The 23,337-nt window shown below is 42.2% G+C and overlaps 3 protein-coding genes across 11 annotated transcripts in view; 1 reads left to right on the plus strand and 2 right to left on the minus strand.

Annotated features, from left to right (window-relative positions):
• LOC141759527 (ATP-binding cassette sub-family F member 2-like) lies at window positions 1-10,250 on the minus strand. 2 transcript variants are annotated; one of them, XM_074621667.1, is made up of 15 exons: window positions 10,091-10,250; window positions 7,397-7,547; window positions 6,787-7,005; window positions 5,683-5,865; window positions 5,288-5,459; window positions 3,639-3,734; window positions 3,452-3,554; window positions 3,146-3,241; window positions 2,670-2,789; window positions 1,937-2,026; window positions 1,736-1,846; window positions 1,593-1,655; window positions 1,293-1,421; window positions 744-947; window positions 1-636 (listed from the first exon to the last, which is right to left on the minus strand). In XM_074621667.1, exons 1-15 carry the CDS (start codon window positions 10,187-10,189, stop codon window positions 517-519), a joined length of 1,956 nt encoding a protein of 651 aa, XP_074477768.1. In that variant the 5' UTR covers window positions 10,190-10,250; the 3' UTR covers window positions 1-516. The 2 variants fall into 2 exon arrangements, with proteins under 2 accessions (XP_074477768.1, XP_074477767.1); XM_074621666.1 differs by having other exon boundaries at window positions 6,787-7,011.
• A 1,639-nt stretch (window positions 10,251-11,889) lies between these two features.
• chpf2 (chondroitin polymerizing factor 2) lies at window positions 11,890-17,833 on the plus strand. The gene is made up of 4 exons (XM_074621665.1): window positions 11,890-13,307; window positions 14,465-15,029; window positions 15,470-15,652; window positions 16,051-17,833. Exons 1-4 carry the CDS (start codon window positions 13,033-13,035, stop codon window positions 17,323-17,325), a joined length of 2,298 nt encoding a protein of 765 aa, XP_074477766.1. The 5' UTR covers window positions 11,890-13,032; the 3' UTR covers window positions 17,326-17,833.
• A 3,020-nt stretch (window positions 17,834-20,853) lies between these two features.
• Window positions 20,854-23,337, minus strand: part of smarcd3b (SWI/SNF related BAF chromatin remodeling complex subunit D3b) — a 43,738-nt gene continuing 41,254 nt past the window's right edge. For all 8 annotated transcript variants that reach the window (XM_074621672.1, XM_074621669.1, XM_074621671.1 and 5 more), the window contains one exon: window positions 20,854-23,325. In XM_074621672.1, the coding sequence (XP_074477773.1) occupies window positions 23,272-23,325 (54 nt within the window). In that variant the 3' untranslated portion in view covers window positions 20,854-23,271. The remainder of the gene's footprint in view (window positions 23,326-23,337) is intronic.

A 23,337-nucleotide genomic window follows, 5' to 3' on the forward strand; every position in this document is an offset into this window, starting at 1 on the left:
TGCTGTTTTTATGTTCTGTTTATTCAGACAAACCTTTATTGCATTACATTGTTAAATAAGGAACTGTTTAAGAACTGCTCTTTTACACGGAGAAAAAAAAAAAAAAAGTCAACTTTTAAATATAAAATATGACCTAAAAGCTGCTGCGTACATGTTGGGATAAAACAGAACATTCGGAAAAATAAAACTTTTCTATGAAGACAGCACAATGGAATGCATTCCACAATGCACTGAGATGCTTCAGGTGAATCAGCCAATCAGAGTGCAGCCTGAGGTGAAAGGAAAGTAGGGAGGGAGGAAAGGAAAGGAGGGAGGGAGGGAGGGTTCAGCACTTTGCGGCACTGTTAAACCGAGATGGAAATACAGTACAACATGTACAAGAGACGTGTCCAATAAGATGCATAAGAGATTGTTTCAGTTCTAGTTATGACGTTTCCTGTGTTGTAAATGCTGCTCATCCAGCAGGTCAAATCCATGATGCGAGATAAAGGAGTGGCTCAGAGTGTGACGTTTTATTTAGATATCATGCGCTTGCTGCTTTTCAATCTTTGATTTCAAGTGTTCCTTGTATGCCAGGATGTCCCTTTTCCACTTTGTGATGGTTTGGTTCTCACACACCCAGATCTCTTGAGCCACCTGGAAGAAAACAGATGATAATTAGGGTTAAATCCTGCTTTGCCATTTCCAACCAAATGTTAAAAATGAATCCATCGAACGATAAATATATATATATATAAATATACCTGTTGAATTAGCCTGAAGTCGTGGCTAACTAGCATCACGCCGCCGTCAAACTCGTTGATGGCTTCTGCCAACGCATCGATAGTCTCGATGTCCAAGTGATTGGTGGGCTCGTCGAGGAACAGCATGTGAGGGTTCTGCTGGGCCAGCCAGGCAAAACACACCCGGCACTTCTGACCATCAGACAGGTTCCTGATCGGACTGACCTGGAAGAAATTTATAGTGTAAATTTAGAGATAGTTACAGACAGTATCCTAAGGAGACTGGTAGATGAAAAAAATCCACCGGCCAAGCATACACATAGAGCAGAGGACAGAAGCAGTGTACATGACACTAAAACGCAGGAGAAACTCTCAGTGTAATCAAGCTTATAGTTTGACTATGATAGGAGTATTTTGGTACAAACGTTTACCCGCCAGATAGCCTTCCGAGATTTACTCGCCTAACGGAAAATCGAACCGCATTTGGTGCTTGGCGGTGTTAATTTCGGACCCTGGTTGCAGACAATTAATAATTTTGTACATTCTCATTATTTATCATCCCAATCCTACCTGCTGTTTTCCTGTCAGCCCGTAGCGACCGATGATCTTCCTCATCTCCTCTTTTTCTTTGATGGCAGGGAAACACTTCAGCATGTACTCCAGAGGAGAAAGGTCCAGTTCCAGTTGCTCTGTCAGATGCTGTAACATAAACAGATACACAGGAGACATTTAGTTTTACAGTAAATATACTTTCTATGGAAGGTTCCTCCCAGGTCTAGCAGAGCCTGATTTAGCCTTTTGAGATCACTGTAATGTTCTCTGGTTGTTAAAAGGGATGACGCTCATGGTGGTTTTGGTATTTGGTTTTACCTGGTGATATCTGCCAATCTTGACGTGAGAATGTTTGCGGATCATGCCATCGGTGGGTAGGAGCTACAAAGAGAAAAGGGACAATGAATACTCTGACAACTGCAGGTTGTTGCGGTGTGATTGGGAAATAATGCTGCACCTACCTCTCCCATCAGCAGCTTCAGCAGGGTGGACTTCCCTGCTCCGTTGGGTCCCACCAGAGCCACTCGGGTATCCAAGTCGATACCAAACTCCAGGTTTCTGTATATGTGCGGCTTTAGGAAACATTAACAGTTGAGTTAGACTGAGAAATGCATCTATATGTCAGTGAACAAAGCTCTGTCTATAATACTAACTGTACTCACTGTGTTGTCATTGTACTTGAAGCTCACGTTCTGAACCATGATAACAGGAGGAGGAATCTTCCCACAGGAAGGGAAAAAAAATGACAGAGTCTGTGGGAGACAGAGGCGGGTATTAGTACCATAATATACTGTATAATATGTATGCATATACTGTGCCACTGGCCACCATTGATCCTTCGCTAAGCCCCTCCCTAGAACAGCCACTGTCCAATCCTACGTGTGTGATGTCGGATATGGATTAAACCGTGTGGAAGATCTCACTCACAGCTGAATCCATCGAAGATCAACATAAACCTTCGTTTGCTACAAGGTAAGATGCTAATAATGGTAGCTAGCTTAGCAAACAAAGATGGTTGAATATTATGTTTGTCCTTCACATGAGCTTTTCCTTGATTTTAATGTCCTCTTCATTCACAATACACCGCCGACAAATTAGCCTACACTGCGATAGTAGCTCTCAAATGTATATTGTAATCATTTCAGTCTACTTCTCTCTTATTCCAGAAATTTGACATCATTTCATTTGGAATATCTCTTCACTGATATCGTTGAAAACGCTGTATTGACATGCCAATTGCGAAAGCTTGACAGGCCTAGCAACAGTAACCGTGGGGGGGAGGGGCTTAGCGAAGGGTGAATTGCTCTAAATGTGTGCCCCCGGGTCAAAAGTCTGAAAATAGTAGTCGTTTCCAAACCATCCCAACCACATCGGTAACCCACATCATTACGGTACCTTGTCACTCTCAACTTTTTCAGTCAAGCCTGAGGCCACCATCTTCTGCAGCGTCTTCTCTTTGCTCTGTGCCTGTCGAGCCAGCTTTGCAGAGCCGTGACCAAACCTGGCAATGTAATTCTAGAGGAGAGGGATGTAAAAAGAACAATGAGTACAAGTCTTGATTTGGCTAATGTCAAACAGAATAATGATCATTTGTAAAACTGAAAAGCATGCAACTGCTGTAAAAAATAAGTCCACACTTTTATAACATTTTCCCTATTTAACATCTTCATAGCATCAGAGAATGCATGTGGTGACTTTTTTCCTGTGGTCACGGAAACCCTAACGGTGGCTACTTGTTATAACATGAAATAATGTACAGCAAGAATCTTGTCTTGTCAAGAAGAGGGTTCACAGTATGGACATGGACTTGACTTAAAGAACTATCCATTGTGTGCAGAGGACACATCGACCACATGCTGTCTCTCATTTACCTTCATGTGTGTAATCTGGTCCTGTTCCCAGTTGAAGCGTTTCATCTGGTTCTCTTCCAGCTCCTCTCTGGTCTTAATATACTGGTCATAGTTACCCTTAAAGCAAAAAATAGATTTGCACGGTCATCCAACAGGGCGGCACACAGACACATAATTAGTAACAGCCTGCCTACAGTTTCCTTTTTTAGCATTGGGAGATTACATATAGCAGAGCCTTTTAAACTCTTTAAGAGGTTCTGAGGGATGCTGAGGCCGTTTTCCTTTCTGGCACCGGGCTTCTTTATCGTCAGTGGTTTTAAGCCTTACCGTGTAATACTTCAGTTTCCTCTGATGCAGGTGGATGATGTTGGTGCACACACCGTTTAGGAAGTCTTGGGAGTGTGAGATGAGCACAAGGATTCGCTTGAACCTGAGAACAGGAAGCAGGGTGAGCAATACACTTCAACAGTTTGGACTGATTTATAAAAGGTGAGGAAGTAGGGGGTGAACTTACGAACTGAGCTCCTCCTCCAGCCACACACAAGCATCCAGATCCAAGTGGTTGGTCGGCTCATCCAGCAACAGCATGAAGGGTTTGATGAACAGGGCTCTGGACAAATACAGGAAAATCGTTCAAATTTAATTCAGAGGAAACGTTTCATTGTGAAACTTGTTTTTTTCTGTATACGTCAACAACTCTTTAATTTCACACTCCATTACCTTTGAGTTTCTAAAGCTCATAGTTATCAGTTTTATATTACAGTTCAGGAAGGTACAGTATGTACACCTACTCCTCTTTAATGGGTGTGGCCCTTTATGAGTGACGAATCATTAGATTCCAGTTTGACTCACGAACGGGTCACACTGCCTGCATGAGCAGCGCGTGACGGCGACCTCACTGAACTGTTTCTTCCCTCACGTGTGTGGCGTCCACACCTATAGTTACCTACCGTTGCTGCTGCTAAGCTGCTACTGCCAGCAGTTTCTGTCTAAATAGTTTTTCATAATGGCCATTTCATTGAATTATAAATGCCATTTATATTTATTTTACACAGAAAACCAGTTAAGAAGCATGTGCTCATTTTTAAATAATAATAATCTACAAAAAAATGCCAGTACTCTGGAATACTACTGTACCATACTGAGCCATGCAAGTCACTGCATTTTCCCCTACACGGTCCTGCACATATTTCAGAATAAAAGCCTTGTGTTAACAAACAAAGGGATTCTGTCCACAGAAAAAAAACCACTAGAAAACACTAGAGGGCTTTCATTTTGAAACGAAACAGGAAAAGTTGAGTTAAAAATAAATATAAACTTGTTTTCACTGTCTGACATATTCTACAGATACGGACATTGAAATTGTAGTAATGTTGCTGTTATGATGTCAATATACGGTCAAAAAATCACTTTCACTGTGATATATTCCAGATATCTAGACATTGAAACTGTAGAAATGTTGCTGGTATGATGTCAATATATGATCAAAAGATCACTTTCACGGTGTATTTTTGCTGTGAACCGCATGCTACATCTGGAAAAAATAAGTGAGACCTCGAATCTCTAGAAGAGACAGCTGACATGCAGCCACACCACTCACACGGGCTGTGTGGCTCCTCTAACCTGTTAACGGGGCCGCCGAAAAAAGGTTCTGTGACGCACATACGCTGCTCACGAAAGCAATAATAATAATTAATTTGACAGCAAAACAATGTTTCTGAACCAGGTGAACTTGGTGCAAGAAGCAGTTCTGCCGTCAGTAGATTTAGCTGAACTTGGCACCAAGTGGGTTATACACAATTTGAAAGGTAGTTATACTAATACTCAGAATTCAGAATAAAGCATGTGCAAAGTTAAAGTCATGACTGGCATGGTTTTGTAAGTGGAAGCTTTAGATAGGAGGCAAGGCTATGTTACACCGTTTGCTTTCTTCTTATTTATTATTCAGAAAAACCTACAACCTAAAAAAAACTAGAATCTACACAGGACAAGCAGTGCTACCCAAAACATATCTGCAGAGTAGCTCTGAATGTAGTATTTTACAAATTGAGCAAGGGAAATCAGGACTAGACTGTTAAAATTCAAATGTATGCAGACAAAGAGGAAGGATGCATCACATCATGTCACTGAATGGTGTGATACTACTAAGCACTTTGCGTTTACCTGGCCAGAGCAACGCGCATCCTCCATCCTCCACTGAAGTCCTTCAGTTGCTTCCGCTGCATAGCAGCGGTGAAACCCAAACCGTGGAGGATCCGAGAGGCTCGCACCTCTGCCTTGTCTGCATCCAGCTCCTCCAGACGCTCGTACAGCTCCATCAGCTTCTCACACTCAGCTGTGCAGGGGTGTAAAAAAGGCATTTACTATTAATTTCAATCAGTATAGCTACCGAACAACTACATGTGAGAGTTTTCCTTGTGTTTGCTTTAAATCAAGTCAGCCTCACTCAAACAAGGGTGTGTTTTGTTAAATTTCTGATTAGTGTCTCAGCTGTTTTGCCTCTGTGACAATAAATTTCCCCTCTGCAGTTATTTCTTGGTACGTCAAATGGAACTCACAGTCCTCATGGGCAAGTCTCTCTGCCTCCTTCTCCAGCATAATCCTCTGCTCATCCACCTCCATGACACACTCCAGAGCCGTCTTTTCGCTGGGGGCCATCTCCCGGGTCAAGTGGTAAATATCTATGTGCTCTGGAATGGGAACCTCACGATGCCCGATGGCTGACAACAGCATGGATTTTCCTGGCAGATAGAAGTAGACAAAATTAATTTTCTTGTCTCTGTGACATGAAAAATCCCTTCTGTGTGACATTCATCCCACTTTTACTTAGAAGAACTGCTGTAAGTGAGCAAATGTGTAGGTGTAGTGACTGAATAGTGTATGTATGTGCTGTTCTTCGTGTTGAAAGAGTGTTGCTTTTAGGATGTCCAAGTTCCCAAAACAGCCAAAGGGAAATTGGCATTATGTACTGGGAAATGTACAGGCTACTGACTAGGGCTGGGACAATACACTTATCTCTAGATTAGATAAAATCACAATACTTGGGTGCCGATTTGATATGTATTGCGATTCTACAAGAATTGTGATTCGATATTACAATTAATTGTTGTTAACTTTTTTTTAACACTAGACCATGGGGAAAAGTTTAATCATACACTTCTACGGACTTTTACTTTAGAAAATGTTTGATTTTCAGCATGTATGTAGTCTGAGATGTCCTGAAGTCAAATATATCAGTCATTGTCAGGAATTTTTTTTTTTTTTTTCAGCAACCCAAAAATCAAAGAAAAGACATTTCCCTCACAATTTAGTGTTATTTTCTTTTTAATTGATAAAGGGACATGTAATGTTTTGTACTTCTGGTGAATATTCCAATCAATCTTATTTCCATATATGTATTTTGTATATACAGTTCCCTTTGTTAAAACCTTATTTTGAAAACTGGACGTAGTATACGAAGTGTATACTTCCTCTAACTTCCGTTTTGTGCTTTCTTGTTTCAGCTCACTGCGACCGGATGCTGTTTTTTTTGGGTTCACAGATACGGAAGGGATATGACGTCATGTTACTCTTACTACAACAATGAAAGCGTTAATTTCCTGAATATTCCCCCCCCCCCTACTAATGACTAGTAATATCATGTACAATGAGAGATCTTTTACCTGTGCCGTTAAGGCCAATGAGACCATAGCGTCTGCCTGAGTTGAGCTCCAGGCTGGTGTCTTGTAGCAGCTCTTGGCCGTGGAAGGTGAGCGAGAGGCTGGCAACGTGGACATCAGTGCTGTTGGGGTGTGAGGCCAGAACGCCCGTCACTGCCCGTGCCTCCGTCTTCGCCAGCTCAAATTCATCCAGCTCCTTTGTCAAACAGGCAATACCTATACCTATACCTATACCTATAAAAACAAAATCCTGTTCACCGTTTTGCTTACATTTCAAGCTTGATAATTGATCTCAGGAAATATACAAACCCTAGTAAATCACAACCATGCCTATACAATTTACTCAGGCTCTATCTGTTTGGCGAAACATCTGTACACACATATATTGCACATCTGTCCATCCTGAAAGAAGGATCCCTCCTCTGTTGCTCTTCCTGAGGTTTCTTCCATCCATCCATCCATCCATCCATCCTCCTCCCCAATTAAAAGGATTTTTTGGGAGGAGTTTTTCCTTATCCAATGAAAGGGTTGTACTGTAAAGCCCCCTGTGGCAAATTTGTGATTTTGGGCTATACAAATAAAATGGACTTGACTCAAAGATCAGTCCTCTCACCATTGCTCTCTGCTCCATTGACCTGGGTCTCTGGTTGTTCAGCCTCATCACCGTCCTCATCAGTTCTCTTGGTGCGCTGGCGGGCTTTGGCAGCCTCCTTCTTCTTCGCTGCCTTCTTCTTGGCTAAGTCGGATGGCATGGTTGTGAAAGGCTATTCAAGAGCAGGAAATAAAAAAAGGAAACAAAGGGATACATATAGATCAACACTTTTATTCTCCAATAACACCATGTTATGGTATGTATACTAGTGGTACAACCAGGGAATGAAATTAGCACCTGCCAAATACAGGGTAAATGTTGGTTGTGGCAGGTGAAATTTTCAGGTCACCTGCCACCATGGCACATAGGTTTTCCTTATCTTAAGAAATATTATTTTTTACAAAGCAATTCTAAACCCTAAATTAAATATATGGTTACACTTAATTTTACAGGTCTACAAATTTCATGGTAATAAGGTGATAATTAGCAGGTAACCTATTTGAAATTTCTTTGGAATTATTATTTGGAACTGAACAATGATTTTCTACATGAAATAAGGCAGGCTACTTGGTGGTCAAGTATAAGATAATTGCCTCTGGCACCTCATCAGATAATGAGCAGGCATGTATTTAATAGTGGTTCAACAAGCACACGGTTCAGTTTCTATTGAGGTTTTTGGGATCACGGTTTCAGTTGGTTGTTTTTTTTGCACATTAGGGAAAAGAAGACAACCATTTCCAATGTGATTAAACTCCAAAATATATAAATAGATTGGCAATAATGAATAATATTTTTCTGAACACTGATTTTATACATGAAATAAGGCAGGCTACTTCATGGTCAAGTATTAGATAACTGCCTCTTCTATGTCCCTGGCACCTCATCAAATAATGAGCAGGCCTGTATTTAATAGTGGTTCAACAAGCTCACGGTTCAGTTTGAACGTAATTGAACAGATCGGTTTGGTTTTACATCCCTAATGTATACCATACCCAGATTCTCAAATTTTAGCAATACATTGATAATACCTGACTGGTATAATGAGAGTATAAATCTGGATAAAAGTGGCTAATAGCTTACAGAAAGTGGCTTAAGGAGTAACCATTTCCAATGTGTTTGAACTCCAAAATATATAAATAGATTGATAATATTTCTGATTTTCTACATGAAATAAGGCATCATGGTCAAGTATTAGATAATTGCCTCTGGCACCTCAGCAAATAATTAGAAGGCCTGTATTTAATGATGGTTCAGTTTGTATGTTATTCAACAGATGGATTTGGTTTTACATCCCTAATGTATACCATACCCCAGATTCTCAATTTTGGCAATACTCTGATAACATCTGCCTGGTATAATGAGAATATAAATCTGGGTAAAAAGTGGCTAATAGCTCACAGAAAGTAGGCTTTAGGAGTAACCATTTCCAATGTGTTTGAGCTCCAAAATACATAAATAGATTGACCATAAGGAATCATATTTCTGATATTTTTCTGAACACCGATTTTCTATAAAAAGGCAGGCTACTTCATGGTCAAGTATTAGATAACTGCCTCTTCTATGTCCCTGGCACCTCATTAGATAATGAGCAGTCCTGAATTTAATAGTGGTTCAACAAGCTCACGGTTCACGTTATTGAACGGATCAGGTCTTTACTGTTTGGTTTTACATCCCTAATGTATACCACACAGCAGATTCTCAATTTTGGCAATACTTTGGTAACATCTGACTAGTAAAATAAAAGTATAAATCTGGATAAAAGTGGCTAATGGCTCACAGAAAGTAGGCTTTAGGAGTAACCATTTCCAATGTGGTTGAACTCCAAAATATATAAATAGATTGATAACATTTCAGATTTTCTACATGAAATAAGGCAGGCTACTTCATGGTTAAGTATTAGATAACTGCCTCTTCTATGTCCCTGAAACCTCATCAAATAATGAGCAGGCCTGTATTTAATAGTGGTTCAGTTTTTACGTTATTGAACGGATGGATTTGGTTTTACATCCCTAATGTATACCATACCCCAGATTCTCCATTTTGGCAATACTTTGGTAACATCTGACTAGTAAAATAAGAGTATAAATCTGTGTAAAAAGTGGATAATAGCTACAGAAAGAGTAGATTACTCGGTCAAAAATGAGCCTGTAATCTAACTCAGGGTGTTAACTCGACTTTAAGGAAGGACTTAACATTATTAGAGGCCTAACATGGTTAACGGTACAGCCTTAAAGAGCGGTGATGATGGTGACGACAAATGGGCCCCGCATTTTTGCCTCCTTCCAGTCTCACCACCTGCTAGCACGTTGGTCACATTACTGTTAGAGAAGCTAACGGCCGCTAACGGCCGCTAACGGTAGCTAACGGCCGCTAACGGTCACTAACGGTCACTTCAGGGTGAATTAGTCGACGACAGCACGGAGATAGTCGTGTTAGCTGATTAACATATAATGTCATATAAAGGAGAAATATATTTTTTGTGTATAAACTATCCGCCGAGTTAGCTTTCAAGCTAAAGCTAACAACGGTTGTTAAGCTACCTAGCTACAGCTGATAGGCCGGAAGCTAACTGTGACGCGAAGGCCCCAACGGCTAAAAAAACGGCTAAAATCGTCGGTTAATGTTCGTTTTTCAACCGTATTCTTTATTAAGACAGAAACCTGTGTGTGTTACTCATTCGAGCCGGTAGTTGTCAGACTAAATATCTCCTCTTACCTTGGTAATATGTCTCTGGTCTCTGGGAGCACACTGATCTCGTGTCCACTTTTTTGCCGGGTGGATGTAGACGCATGTTAAACCCGCCAGACGGACCATATATGGTCATAGAGAGGCGGTGTCATGAATAGGAAGGTTCCCGCCCACTTCCTCCGTGGGACTGCAGTAAAAAAATGTAGTGATGGGAATTACGGCGCTTTTTAGTGAGTCGGATCATTTGGCTCAGCTCACCAAGAAGAGTCGGTTCTTTCGACTCCCCAAACGGCTCTTCGTTTTTACCACTTCTGCCTTTTTATAATTCAGCCAAATTTAGCGCTCTTTTGACCTATGATTGTGCACATAAATCACTTAAATTATTCAATATAATTATACTAAACCCTATCATTTCCAGAATACCATCATTTTACATGCTGCTTCGTTTCCGACTGTCACTCATCTTTTCTGCTATTTGCGCACCGCACTCCTCTCTCTCTTTCTCTCCTCCTCACAGTGTCCTGCCGGTGTCTCCCCTGTTCCTGGTCGGGAAGCTGAAGCAGGAATAGCCAACACTAGGATCAGATCTAAATCATGTTCATGGAGAGACCTCCGTCTGGTCAGCTAACATTACTGCCAAACAGGTCAAATATAGAGTGATATTGTGGTTTTAGCTGACGTGTGTCGCCTCACTGTGTTGAGCGATGCTCGTTCATGTCTATTTAGAGCGAGCACAAGCGCGAGCCCGACGCTGACTTTCGTTGACTTAGCGGCCACAGGTGGTACTGTTAACAAGCATTTCTGAAAGTTACAAACAGTCCCTTTAAAGGGACTGTTTGTAACTTTGTAAGCGTATAAATGTAGCGGGTCGGCACACATGCGCGCTCACACATGCGCGCTCGCATATGCGCGTTCGCGGGTAGCCGCTGTACCCTCCTCCTCTGCCTGCTCGCCTTCACTCAGACAGCTCAGCTCGCTCCACCTCTAGACGTGAACGCGCGCTCACTACACACTGCAGAAGAGTTAGTTTAGCTCTGAGAATATCTAGTGAATGCACAGGGGACGTTTGTGCAGAAATAACTGCTGCAGCTCCTCCAGACCAACAGAGGTTTTCCGTATCTTGTGAAGTGACGGAGCTCTACAGAGATTTACGTTGTCTTCTCGTTACCGACCGGGTGCCGGTGTCTCCTCTGCTCTCTCCGGCTGCGGGCGGAGAGAGCAGGGAGACATGCTGCAGAGCCCCGCTGCCTCAGCCTGCACTTAGGCAGGAAAAGCCAACACTAGGATCAGATCTAAATCATGTTCATGGAGAGACCTTCGTCTGGTCAGCTAACATTACTGCCAAGCAGCTGAAATATAGAGTGATATTGTGGTTTTAGCTGACGTGTGTCGCCTCACTGTTTTGAGTGATGCTCGTTCAGGTATATTGAGAGCGAACAAGCGCGAGCCCGACGTTGACTTTCGTTGATTTCACAACCACAGGTGTCGCTGTTAAGAAGCATTTCTGAAAGTTACAAATAGTCCCTTTAAGTAAAGAAAGAAAAAAAAACTGCTCTCGGACGGGAGCCGGCTCTAATCGTTCACTTCAAAGAGCCGGCTCTTTGAGTCGGCTCGTTCGCAACCGACACATCACTAGAATAGATGCTCATCTTACTGATACTGATTCTAAATGCACCTTTTTCCAAACCATTACAAACATCCACATCTTGACACAATCTTACACTACTACATATACATGTGATCTTCTTGTGGTGTTAGATATTCTGTGTATATTTGTGATAAGCTTATCCTTATCACAAAAACACACACAGGTCCCTTAATGAGTCATAGGTGATGCTGCAGCAGCTAGAGGCTCAGTCAGATGATGATGATGATGATGATGATGAGGGTGAGGGTGAGGGTGAACCCGACGTGAGAGGAGACGTTATTCCTCTGTGTGTGTGTGTGTGTGTGTGTGTGTGTGGCACTCAATATTTGAGGAAGTCAAGAAACTGAAGAAAATGGACGACATGTTTGACGGATTTTTACCTGCAACACCGGTGAAAAACGGGATCTATACTATCATCAAGTCGTGGAGATGGATCGAGGAGCGACACTTAAAACCACAACGATGCTAGCTTGCTAGCTTTGATGCTTGCTCTTTGACACATTGACGTTAACTGTTGAGGTTATAATCTCACATACGACGACCAACAACTTTTCTTCGACTTGTATTAGAGTAAACCTAAAATAGGTCGACATTTAGCGTCTTGCTACATTAGTTATCTGACTTTAGAGGTTAGTTTATTAGCGTTAAAGCTTAGCCCAAAAATAGTTAATGCTAATTAATTAGCATAAACGTTAGCTCAACCGTCAATGAGTTTAAATGGCAACGGCTAACTGAACGTTCGTTACACAGCCGTTAGACAGCCGTTACACCACAATAAACGTTAATAATGTTAAGATATTTGCTATTTTTTGCTCTTATAAAAAGGACAAACTAGTTGACACCGTTTACACTTTATGTATCTTCAATTATGAGGTTGAAGATTTAACATTTCTGACTTTTATTGCTCAATATTTGCTTTGTAGAGACGTTATAACGTCTACTTCAACAGTCAATGAGTTTAAATGGCAGTTGGCTAACAGCCGTTACGCAGCCGTTACTATACAATACACGTTGATAGTGTTAAGATATTTGCAATTATTTGCTCTTAAAAAAAGGACAAACTAGTTGACACCGTTTATGCATCTTCAATTATGAGGTTGAAGATCAAACATTTCATATTTGCTTTGTAGAGACGTTATAACGGCTACCTCTACCTGAAGAAAAGAGACATTATGTGACATTTCCTGTCTGTGTCAAGCACATCAGCTTCCTCTATCATAGGTTATCTTCCTGCTAAAATGTGTTAAGTTAGTGTAGAGAGAGTTAACACATCTTTAGGTAGCATATTTCTCCCGAAAAGAGCCCTAGTTCACTGCCAGATATGCGTCTCTCCTCTTTCCTGGCCGTGTTCAGGCCTGCTCTGCCCCTTATCCTGGGGCTGTCTCTGGGCTGTAGTCTGAGCCTCTTGATGGTGTCCTGGACTCAAGAGGACGCAGAGGACTCCTCCTGTGGGGATGAACTGGGCAATGGGAGGCTGTTCATGGGCAGAGGAGATGCCCAGAGAGACACCAGGGATGGAGCTGGAGAGGAAGACTTCCAGCCACGGATAGTGCCCTATCACAAGGACCCCAACAAGCCACACAAGAAGGTCCTCAGGTGAGGGTGGAGGTCTTTGTCATGTTCCCCAGAGAGATGCTTTCTGCAAGAACAGAGCTACATATAGATAGATAGATAGATAGATAGATAGATAGATAGATAGATAGATAGATAGATAGATGGATGGATAGATGGATAGATGGATAGATGGATAGATGGATGGATAGATAGATAGATAGATAGATAGATAGATAGATAGATGGATAGATGGATAGATGGATGGATAGATGGATAGATGGATGGATAGATGGATAGATGGATAGATGGATGGATAGATGGATAGATGGATGGATAGATAGATAGATAGATAGATAGATAGATAGATAGATAGATAGATAGATAGATAGACTTTATTGATCCCAAGGGAAATTCAAGTTCCCAGCATCACAGTTCCATAGTGCAAAACATGTTAGTAAAAAAGCAGTAAAAAAGTTAGTAGTGCAAAGTACAAAGTACAAAAAAATCATACCAGATATAAAAATACAAGGAGATGAAGAAAACTTTAAAAACTGAATATAGTGCAGGGTAACAGCTGTGATCCAGGACTATTAAAAAACTGAATATAGTGCAGAAGAGACTGTCAAAAATGAGTACAGTGCAGGGTAACTCCAGTAGCTTAGTCTATGAAAGCTCGGCAGTGCTCATGAGGCGATCAGGCACCACTCCAGCTACCAGTCCGTACTTGATCCATCCAGGGACTTGAACCGGCAACCCTCCGGTGCCCAAACCAAGTCCCCACAGATTGAGTTACTGCCGCCCCATCACTTTATATCTTTCTCAATTTAATAGGCTTACATTTAAATCTTCCCTGCAATAATCTAAATGCTCTGAGTGGGATATACAGTATAGGTGGCTCATAGATTAGAGATTACATCAATCAGATCTCTTTGTACTGACATACAGTAGCTCAGATGTGGAGACCAGACATTGTAATACAGAGATGTATAAGATTTCATCCTGTTTTTCAAATCTTATTTCAAATTTAACAGCAGATTATTAGCTGGAAATCTTATCCTATCTCATCGTTTTTAATGCTTGTTTAATAGTTTTAGAAGTTTGTGTAAATAAGTGTTGAAATCAATATCTCATGTGATTGAAACAAGTTATGAGAAATGATCACCTTTATTCTGTTTGTGTGTTTCCATTTGTCTCTCCAGAACTCGTTACATTCACACTGAACTGGGCATCAGAGAGCGGCTGCTGGTGGGCGTGCTGACCTCCCGGGCCACCCTCAACACGCTGGCCGTGGCCGTGAACCGCACGGTCGCCCACCGCTTCCATCGCACCTTCTTCTTCACAGGCCTGCGCAGCCCCAAGGTGCCTCACGGCATGACTGTGGTCGCCCACGGCGACGACCGTCCGGTGTGGCTGATGTACGAGACGGTTCGCCACCTCCACCAGCACTACGGCTCCGACTACGACTGGTTCCTCTTGGCCCAGGATGACACGTACATGCAAGCGGATCGTCTGTCGGAGCTGGTGGGCCACCTCAGCGCGGGTCAGGACCTGTATATGGGTCGGGCGGAGGAGTTTATTGGTGGAGAGGAGAAGGCACGCTACTGCCACGGCGGCTACGGCTACCTTCTGTCCCGCAGCCTGCTGGCCCGTCTGCAGCCTCACCTTGACACCTGCCGTAATGACATCCTCAGTGTGAGACCTGATGAGTGGCTGGGCCGCTGCATTATTGACTACCTGGGGCTCAGTTGTGTGGAAGTGCACCAGGTAAAAAAAACACAGACTAATGCATTGACACCAGTAGACATTTGACACCAATAGACATTTGACACCGTTTTATTGGCGTCATATCAGTACTAGGGTTGTCCCCAATACCATTTTTTGGGCTTCGAAGCTTCGGTGAGAAATATTGTTATACATAGCAACGGCCTGTTATAAAGAAATAACAGACCGTAGAACGCCATGATTGACCAGTCAGAATCGAGTATTCAACAAAGCCGTGTAATAATGACTAATATTGTGGGGTTATTCCTTATTTCATGGGCTATTTGGGGATTTATACTTTATTGTTACATACGATTTAAAAACATTTGAATAGTGATTTGGAGGTTGAATACCATGGCAACAGTTGAAGTTTCAAAGCATTCTGGTCAGCATTAATCAATACTAACATTTCTTTTCTTTGTCGATGTTTGTGTGGCTCACAGGAGATGACCTATCGCTACTTTGAGCTCGGGAAAAACGCAGATCCAGAGCGTGAAGATGGCGTACAGTTTAAAAACGCCTTCACGGTCCATCCCATATCAGAACCGAATCTCATGTACCGCCTGCACAAACGCTTCAGCCAGATTGAGCTGGAGTGGACGTACCTACAGATACAACAGCTGCAGGTTTGTAATACTAAACACTGCTTTCTCTCAACTATAAACAGATATGATGGGACTGTATGAGTGGGCTGCTTGGGTGATGAGTTCTGTGTCATAGTATCCTGTTTGTTCTCCTCTTCACAACACCCACTCTTTGAGCCAAGGCAGGAAAGCCAAGACAAGGGATTGGGTGTTATGCGAGGGCATGTCGCATTCCAGTGTCATCATCTTGTGAATACGATTTGCCTCACAAGCCTTATTGTGTAGTTAAAGTAGCTGCTAAGGATGGTTCATTATCTCTGTATTGACTTAACTTTTCACCCCACAGAGCAATCACACACATCACAAAGGCAAATGTTTACACACGGGTCAGCGGTCGCTTTTCAGCTTTGATTTGACAGATTTTAATATGTGCTCATCAGGTGCAGATCAACAACCTGAGCGACCTGACGCCGGAGGGTAAAGCTGGAGTCACGTGGCCCATCGGGATCAACCCTCCCTTCAAGCCAAGAACCCGTTTCGAGGTTATAAACTGGGAGTACTTCACCGAAGAGCACATCTACTCGTGCATCGACAGCTCCCCCAAGTGTGAGATGAGAGGGGCCGACCGCGCAGACGTAAACGCGGTTCTGGAGATAGCGGTGGAACGTCTAAATGAGCGCTACCAGCCGCAGCTGCGCTTCCGCAAGCGGCGTCTACTCAACGGCTACAGGCGCTTTGACCCCACGCGTGGTATGGAGTACGTGCTGGACCTGGCGCTGGAGGCGTACACCCAGAAAGGCCACAGTCAAGTCATCGCCAAGCGGGTTAACCTGTTGCGACCTCTTAGCGCAGTTGAGATTATCCCCATGCCGTATGTGACGGAGGCAACACGGGTGCAGGTCATCCTACCCGTCACCGCCCAGGATCAGGACTACGTTGGTAACTTCCTCGACATGTACGTGATGAACACTTTGGACACCCATGACAACGTTTTGCTGACGTTCCTGTTCATCTATGATCCCTTCGACGCGCAGCGAGTCAGCCAGACGGACGTGTTCGCCGGCATCAAGGCGATGATCGGGGAGGTGGAGAAGCGCTACGGAGACGTGAAGATCCCCTGGATCAGCGTGAAGACAGAGGTGCCCTCGCAGGTCAAGCTCATGGACATCATCTCCAAGAAACACCCAGTGGACACGCTGTTTTTCCTCGCCGGCGTGTGGACAGAGGTCAACGCCGACTTCCTGAATCGCTGCAGAATGAACGCCATCAGCAACTGGCAGGTGTTCTTCCCCATCCACTTCCAAGAGTACAGCCCCGCCGTCATGTACCGCGACCAGCAGCCCTCCGCCGCCTCCTCCTCTTTCGCCTCAGAGTCGCTGCGAGACGGCCACTTCGACCGCCACGTCTTCGACGAGGCCTGCTTTTACAACGCGGACTACATGACCGCACGGACCAAGATGGCCGCTGACATCTTAGACAACGAGGAGCTGCTGGAAAGCATGGACGTGTACGACATATTCGTGCGTTACTCGGGGCTACACGTGTTCAGAGCCGTGGAGCCGGCGCTGATACAGAAATACGTGCGGCGAGCGTGCAACCCGCGATTCAGCGAGGACATCTACCACCGCTGCGTCCTCAGCAACCTGGAGGGTCTGGGGTCACGCTCGCATCTAGCTATGGCTCTTTTTGAACAGGAGCAGGCCAACAGCACCTAGAGGATATTTTTATAAAGGATACTCACACAGCAAATATGGGACTTTTTTTAATCCATACACTGAAATTTGCGCCGTTGTATTTGGCGGGAAGAGGTCAGGATCAGCTGCAGAACAGCGTCGTCTTGCTCATGGACACTTTGACGGAGCAAATGTGCGCTGATGCTGCAGTTCCTCCAGCTGAAAACCTCTTTGTTCAGAGTACATCTGACTTATGAGTCTATAACTGTGACTCTGTCGCGTCTACGCATTATGAGTCACGGAGGTGTCTGAACTACTGCCATTGATGTATTCTTACAGGAGCCGAGCAACAGTATTTATACTATAGGAGATTGTGTCTTGATATAATGAACGAACAAAGACTTTTATTGTTTGATTAACTGAGAAAAACTTGAGCCATAAGTCTTCCTGAGCGAAGACGTTTAAACTGAAACTGGAATCAAGCTGAAGCCGTCGGCTGCCTTTTCTTTTCTTTTTTTTAAGAGGTATTAAAGAGTAATATTTCCATTCAGAGTTGTTTCTTCATTCATACAGTGTGTAAAAATGCTTGTTTCAGTCTCATTAGACAACTCTTTATAGGAACAGTTACTCCTGGAGGTGTCTGTTATCTGCTTGGCAGAGCTGAAGAAAAGGCAATATGGCGGAAAACATCTTGCGGTCAGTAGCGATGGCGTGCTCATGTCATGTTCAGAATAATATAAAGTAGTCTTTCCGGTTTGCATAAAAGCTTTACTGCAGCGCCTCGAGGCAGTGAACAGTTTGTTCCAGAGCAGCTCGCCCCGCCTCGTCTCCCCACATTAAGTCAGTAAATCTCCACCCCGGCCCGGGCCTCCCTGGGTTTCTGGCGAGTATTCTACACACACACATGTCTTTAGGGAGAGAAGTGAACCCAGTGCCCAGAGGGAGGGTCGCCTCTACCTAGCCAAGGTCCGCCGTGGTGGTGGTGTGAGCGGTTAACCTTCACAGCGAGATGGTTGAACGAGCTGAATGGCTCCTCTCTTTCTCTCTCACTGAGGCCCCTTAACCTCCCCCCCCCCCACCCACAAAACTTCTCCATGTGAGGGTTGTCGGGAGAATAGCGGAGCAGCGGAGTGAAAGAGGCTCTTTCTGCAGTCGGCATTACACCATCTCTGTGGAAAAGAGCCTCCACCTGCTTCCTTGTGGTGAGGTCGCTGAACAATAAAACGCCTGTCTGCCACCTTTCTGAGGAACGCCTCTTGCTCATGCTGGAGATTTAACCTCCAATGAGCTGGAGCACAAAATCAACACAACACTGACGCAGACTAGTATGACAGTGTTCTGTTAGTGAAGGGGAGTTTAGCAGGGCTCCATAATTAGATACTGCAGCTTCAGATCCCACAGTTAATAGCATAGAAAAACAATAATTTAATTGGAAAATAATAAAGATATCAAAGAGTGCATTTGAGTAATTCTGCCCCATACATGTTTGAGAGTTATATCTGTTTATTCCAACATTGTTTTTCAATTATCATTTATCCATAATTAAAGATAAGACTGCAACAGTTTATTTTCATTGTTGATCAATCTGTCGATTGTTTTCTTGATTAATTAATTAGTTGTTTGGTCTATAAAATGTAAGAAAATGCTGAAAAATGTTGAATGAAAAAGCTCGAAAACGCAAAGATATTCAGTTTACTGTCAGAGAGGAGTAAAGAAACCAGAAAATATTCACATTTAAGCTGAAATCAAAGAATTTTGGCTTAAAAAAACAAATTGTCAAACTGATTAATCGATTATCAAAATAGTTGGCGATTAATTTAATACTTGACAACTAATCGATTAATCGCTGCAGCTCTAATTAAAGAGTCCAGGTTAGTCTCCCTGTGACCTCAGGTACCTGATATTCCTCACATAAAGTCAGCTCATACTGTGTAGACTTAGCACACAGAGCAAGATCTACATGCTATCTAGTTGAAAGATTGATAATTTAACATTTTACCTATTGAAAAGAGTACAAAAACTCACAATAATTATGCTTTGTGCATTGACTTACATTATATATTATACAAATCTATGTGCATTTATCCTCCAGGTCTTCAGCAGGGAACGTTTTATTTATGTTCTTGTTAAATTGAACAAAAATGCATTTAGACCCGAAAAAAGTCCCCGACAACAGGCAGCTACACAACCCCACGCTGCTTTAAAGCTGTTGTTAAAAGATGGAGTGTAAACAGATGAAGTAAAAAAGAAAGAAGTCTCCATTAACTCTGTGATTGCTTTGTTTATCAAGCAGTAATTCACTTTATGTGTCAAACACTAAAACAAACTGTTGTGTATCTGTACATGGGGAATGGGGTGAAACATACCTTAGTCTGAGAGGTAAAACAATACACGCTCCTTTGTGAATAGGCCCTTTGACGTGTCACTGCAGAGGTAACACAGGTGTAATTGATCAAATTAATTATGGTCCTGTTGTATTTAGTGTGTCGCAGCCTTACCAGTGAGCCAGCATGCACAACAACAGGACCCTGGCACACCTAAATGGAACAGGGCCGTAAATTAATGTTATTAATTACACCTGTGTTTACCCTGCAATGACATGTCAATATGGCTGCTGTGAAAAGGACATATTACTCATCTAATATAAATGTGTGATAACTGCAGCAGAACATAGTGTTATTTATAAAGCAAAATTTTGAATTTTGCCCATTTTTTAGTTTTGTCTCATGACTTCATTGATTGAAAAAAACAACCTAGTTCACTTTTTTTTACTGTATAACCTTTAGATGTGGATACAAGAGGCACTTCAGCTGCCTGATATCCTTTTAATCCCAATGACCTTTACAGTATCACTGATTCTTAGATATTATTTCTGCACAATCTCGTCAAAATAAAAATGACAATCTAGCATTGATAAGCCAGATATAAACCAGAATTTAAGCCTTATTTTGATTTAGTTTGTCTACGTATGGAGCAATGGCAGAAACATCACATATTGAAGGATCAGTTCTTCAGTTTGTAGCTTTAGGAATGAGTAAAAATATTTTTAAAAAAATGGTATTTGTAGATGGCATTTTTTAAGCATATTAAAGCTGTAACAATTAATCGATTAGTTGTCAACTATTAAATTAATCTCCAACTATTTTGATCACCGATTTATCGTTTTGAGTAATTTTTTAAGAAAAAAAAAAGTTAAATTCTCTGATTCCCGCTTCTTAAATGTGAATTTTTTTTTTGGTTTCTTTACTCCTCTATGACAGTAAACAAAATTTCTTTGAGTTGTGGACAAAACAAGACATTTGAGGACGTCATCTTAGGATTTGGGAAACACTGATTAACATTTTCTGACATTTTATACACCAAACAACTAATCAATTAATTAAGAAAATAATCGACAATGAAAACAATCTTTAGTTGCAGCCCTAAAGCTTATTACCACCCTGTAAAACGTTTAGAAGAGGCTCAGTTTAACACATTAATATGTACATTTTTTAATCATTTGAGGAAACTTGTGTCCACATCAACATGTCGTGTTCATTAAAAGATGAAAAAAAGACACTTCAGATATCGTGGCATTTACAAACTTTGGCAAGCGCTTCTTTATTTACATCCAGGCTGTCTCGCAACGTCACAGCTGTTTTCCCTTTTTTCTTTTCTTTTTTTTTTTTGTATGTAGAATCACCAAACAAGTTTGCTCTTTACAGATATACAGTGTCATGTATACTATCATCATCTCCCCGTTGGTGACGCTCTGACAGAAGACAGTGTAAACAGAGAGAAAGAGCAGTTCCCGCTCTTCACAAAACACATGCAGGGAGCTGGGACAGACAGTATGTCAGGGTTTTAGTAACAGGAGACGCAGCAGTAGTCTTGTTAACAGATACTCTGAACGCTGAGGTCACCCAGGAGAGTTGCAGCTTCTAGTTTCCTCCTCAAGAGGGTGCAAGTGAATCAGTGACTGTATGACAACAATGTGAATGCCCCGGCCATACAAAGACAAACCGCTCCTGGTCAGACACAGGACTAAGATACTACCAATGACTACTGTTCCTCCTCTAAAGAGTGCAGTTAATATAACTTAGTCCTAGTAACAAAAACACAGTTCAGAAAAAAATCACACCTACAGTTAGTTGCTGGTAGGGCATATCATTTTTGGCAAAAAAGTTTCCAGAAGGCATCTCAACAAAAGTCTCACAGACTGCTAATGCCAGCTTTTTGATATATTTACACATACTATCTCACCGGATGTATTAATTAATGTCCATGGAGCATGCATAGGTCAATCACTTTTTGTGTATGCTGGGATAATAAAGAGGCTCTCTCACCCACGCCGAGTCCTAAAGAGTTACAGCACAGTGCAAAGAAACCCAGAAAAAGGTTCCAGCTAGAAACTGACTGCTGAGAAAAAATCCTCCATCTGACGTTACAACATATACATACAAGTCATTAAAAAAAAAAAAAAACGTGTAAAAGGAGATCGGTGCAGATTATATCATGTGTTACAGCTACTGAGACTGAAAGCGAGGGAGGTCTTTCTTTGTTGCTTCCAGCTCCCACGATAGTTAGACCTAAAATAAATCACCCCAACCCGAGATAGTACACAGAGGAACACTAACATTCCTGCCCTACTAATTCAAAACTCATGGAGCTCCCATAATGCACCATGTAACTCACCCCCCCTCCCAACCCTTCCCTAAAACAAACACACAAATAGTCTTGTCGTATACTGTACAAGTTAGTCGGAAAAACATATTTACATTCACATCTCTAGAAAAGAAAATCTTCATGTAACATAAAAAGTGTAGAAATGGACAAAAGCCCCTCCAGACCTGGGTTTAAGTGTTCATTACAATAACACTTTTAGGGGTTTGTTTACAAAAACCTGAGGCCTAATTGTTTTTATGACCACCTTACAAGGAAATGTTCTGCAATTTCTGTTTAAACCCAGGTGAGGATTTATTTTTTTTGCCCACTTCTATTTCAGTGATCATGTTTCTCTTCTTCTTGTTGCAACCTTTGGTAACACCTTCAGGACATTAACTGGCAAAAATATACGACACAAGGAAGAGGCAGTGAGCGACTCTGACGAAACAAATCAAGTCCCAACACGTATAGGCATATTTGTCATTTATGCTATGATGATTAAGGGAAGATTATTATGACGATCAATACTTGTTTCTCCTTCATTAAAACACTATTGTGATAATACTTCTTATCTAATACTGTTGTAAGAGTTACTGTAAAAAGAAGTTTACTGGGACTAAAATGAGACACATTGGAGTTTTTTTTCTCCCATTTGATTCACTCAAACCTGAAAATGAACGACACCTCAGGCTTATAGATAGACTTGATTCCCTGCAAACCCAATGTGTCACACTGTAATCTCCACTTTTTTTTGCTGGTGTAATTAATCAACCTTTCAAAAACACTCTCCTAATGAGAACAAACAACGCAGTCACACTTACAATCAAACAATAAATCAGTTTCAGAAAGAGTTGGAAGCTCATCCAGAGAGCCGACTGACTGAGAATCCCCAAAACACAGCAGTGTGTGTGTGTGTGTGTGTGTGAGCAGACGGTTTTCAGAGTTTATCCTGACGTGTTTTGTGACGTATTTACAAAAGCAGAGAGTAGCGATGAAGAGGAGGTTTTGTTTATTAGGCGGTGAGTCTGAGGATGCTTGTGGTCTGAGGGTCGCGACCTCTGAGGGTGCAGCTGAACACATGCGGGTTAATGATGATGATCCTCGCAGTCCTGCACAAAACGGAACAAATACGCAGTGGACGCATGTCTGCATCGAGACATCCACATCGCTGCCGTCGTGAGAAAAGCCTCCTCCTAATTTCACTTTTAATTTTGGAAAATTGCATTTCTTTATCACATTTCTTAGAGGTATGAGGTTTCACCAGACTGCAGCGACGGCCTCACACACATCCAAACACACACGCAGCTCTGAAATCAGATGCAGAGACTCAGGAGGGGCCTTGGTTTAGGTGTTGCGGACAGCCAAAGCCTGTTCCAGCTCCTGTCTCCTCTGCTGGATCTGTGGAGGAAA

The sequence above is a fragment of the Sebastes fasciatus genome, chromosome 21 (genome assembly GCF_043250625.1).
Source record: "Sebastes fasciatus isolate fSebFas1 chromosome 21, fSebFas1.pri, whole genome shotgun sequence".
Lineage (NCBI taxonomy): Eukaryota > Metazoa > Chordata > Actinopteri > Perciformes > Sebastidae > Sebastes > Sebastes fasciatus.

What these genes read in the sequence shown, in the direction of transcription:
- chpf2 (XM_074621665.1), top strand. Translation starts at nt 13,033, where the DNA reads ATGCGTCTCTCCTCTTTCCTGGCCGTGTTCAGGCCTGCTCTGCCCCTT. An exon ending in GTTGTGTGGAAGTGCACCAG is followed by an intron (nt 15,030 to 15,469) that starts GTAAAAAAAACA and finishes TGTGGCTCACAG; the next exon opens with GAGATGACCTATCGCTACTT. An exon ending in TACAGATACAACAGCTGCAG is followed by an intron (nt 15,653 to 16,050) that starts GTTTGTAATACT and finishes TGTGCTCATCAG; the next exon opens with GTGCAGATCAACAACCTGAG.
- LOC141759527 (XM_074621666.1), bottom strand. Translation starts at nt 10,189, where the DNA reads ATGGTCCGTCTGGCGGGTTTAACATGCGTCTACATCCACCCGGCAAAA. An exon ending in CATTGGCCTTAACGGCACAG is followed by an intron (nt 5,866 to 6,786) that starts GTAAAAGATCTC and finishes TCTATCTGCCAG; the next exon opens with GAAAATCCATGCTGTTGTCA. An exon ending in TGAAGCTGCTGATGGGAGAG is followed by an intron (nt 1,656 to 1,735) that starts GTAGGTGCAGCA and finishes TTCTCTTTGTAG; the next exon opens with CTCCTACCCACCGATGGCAT.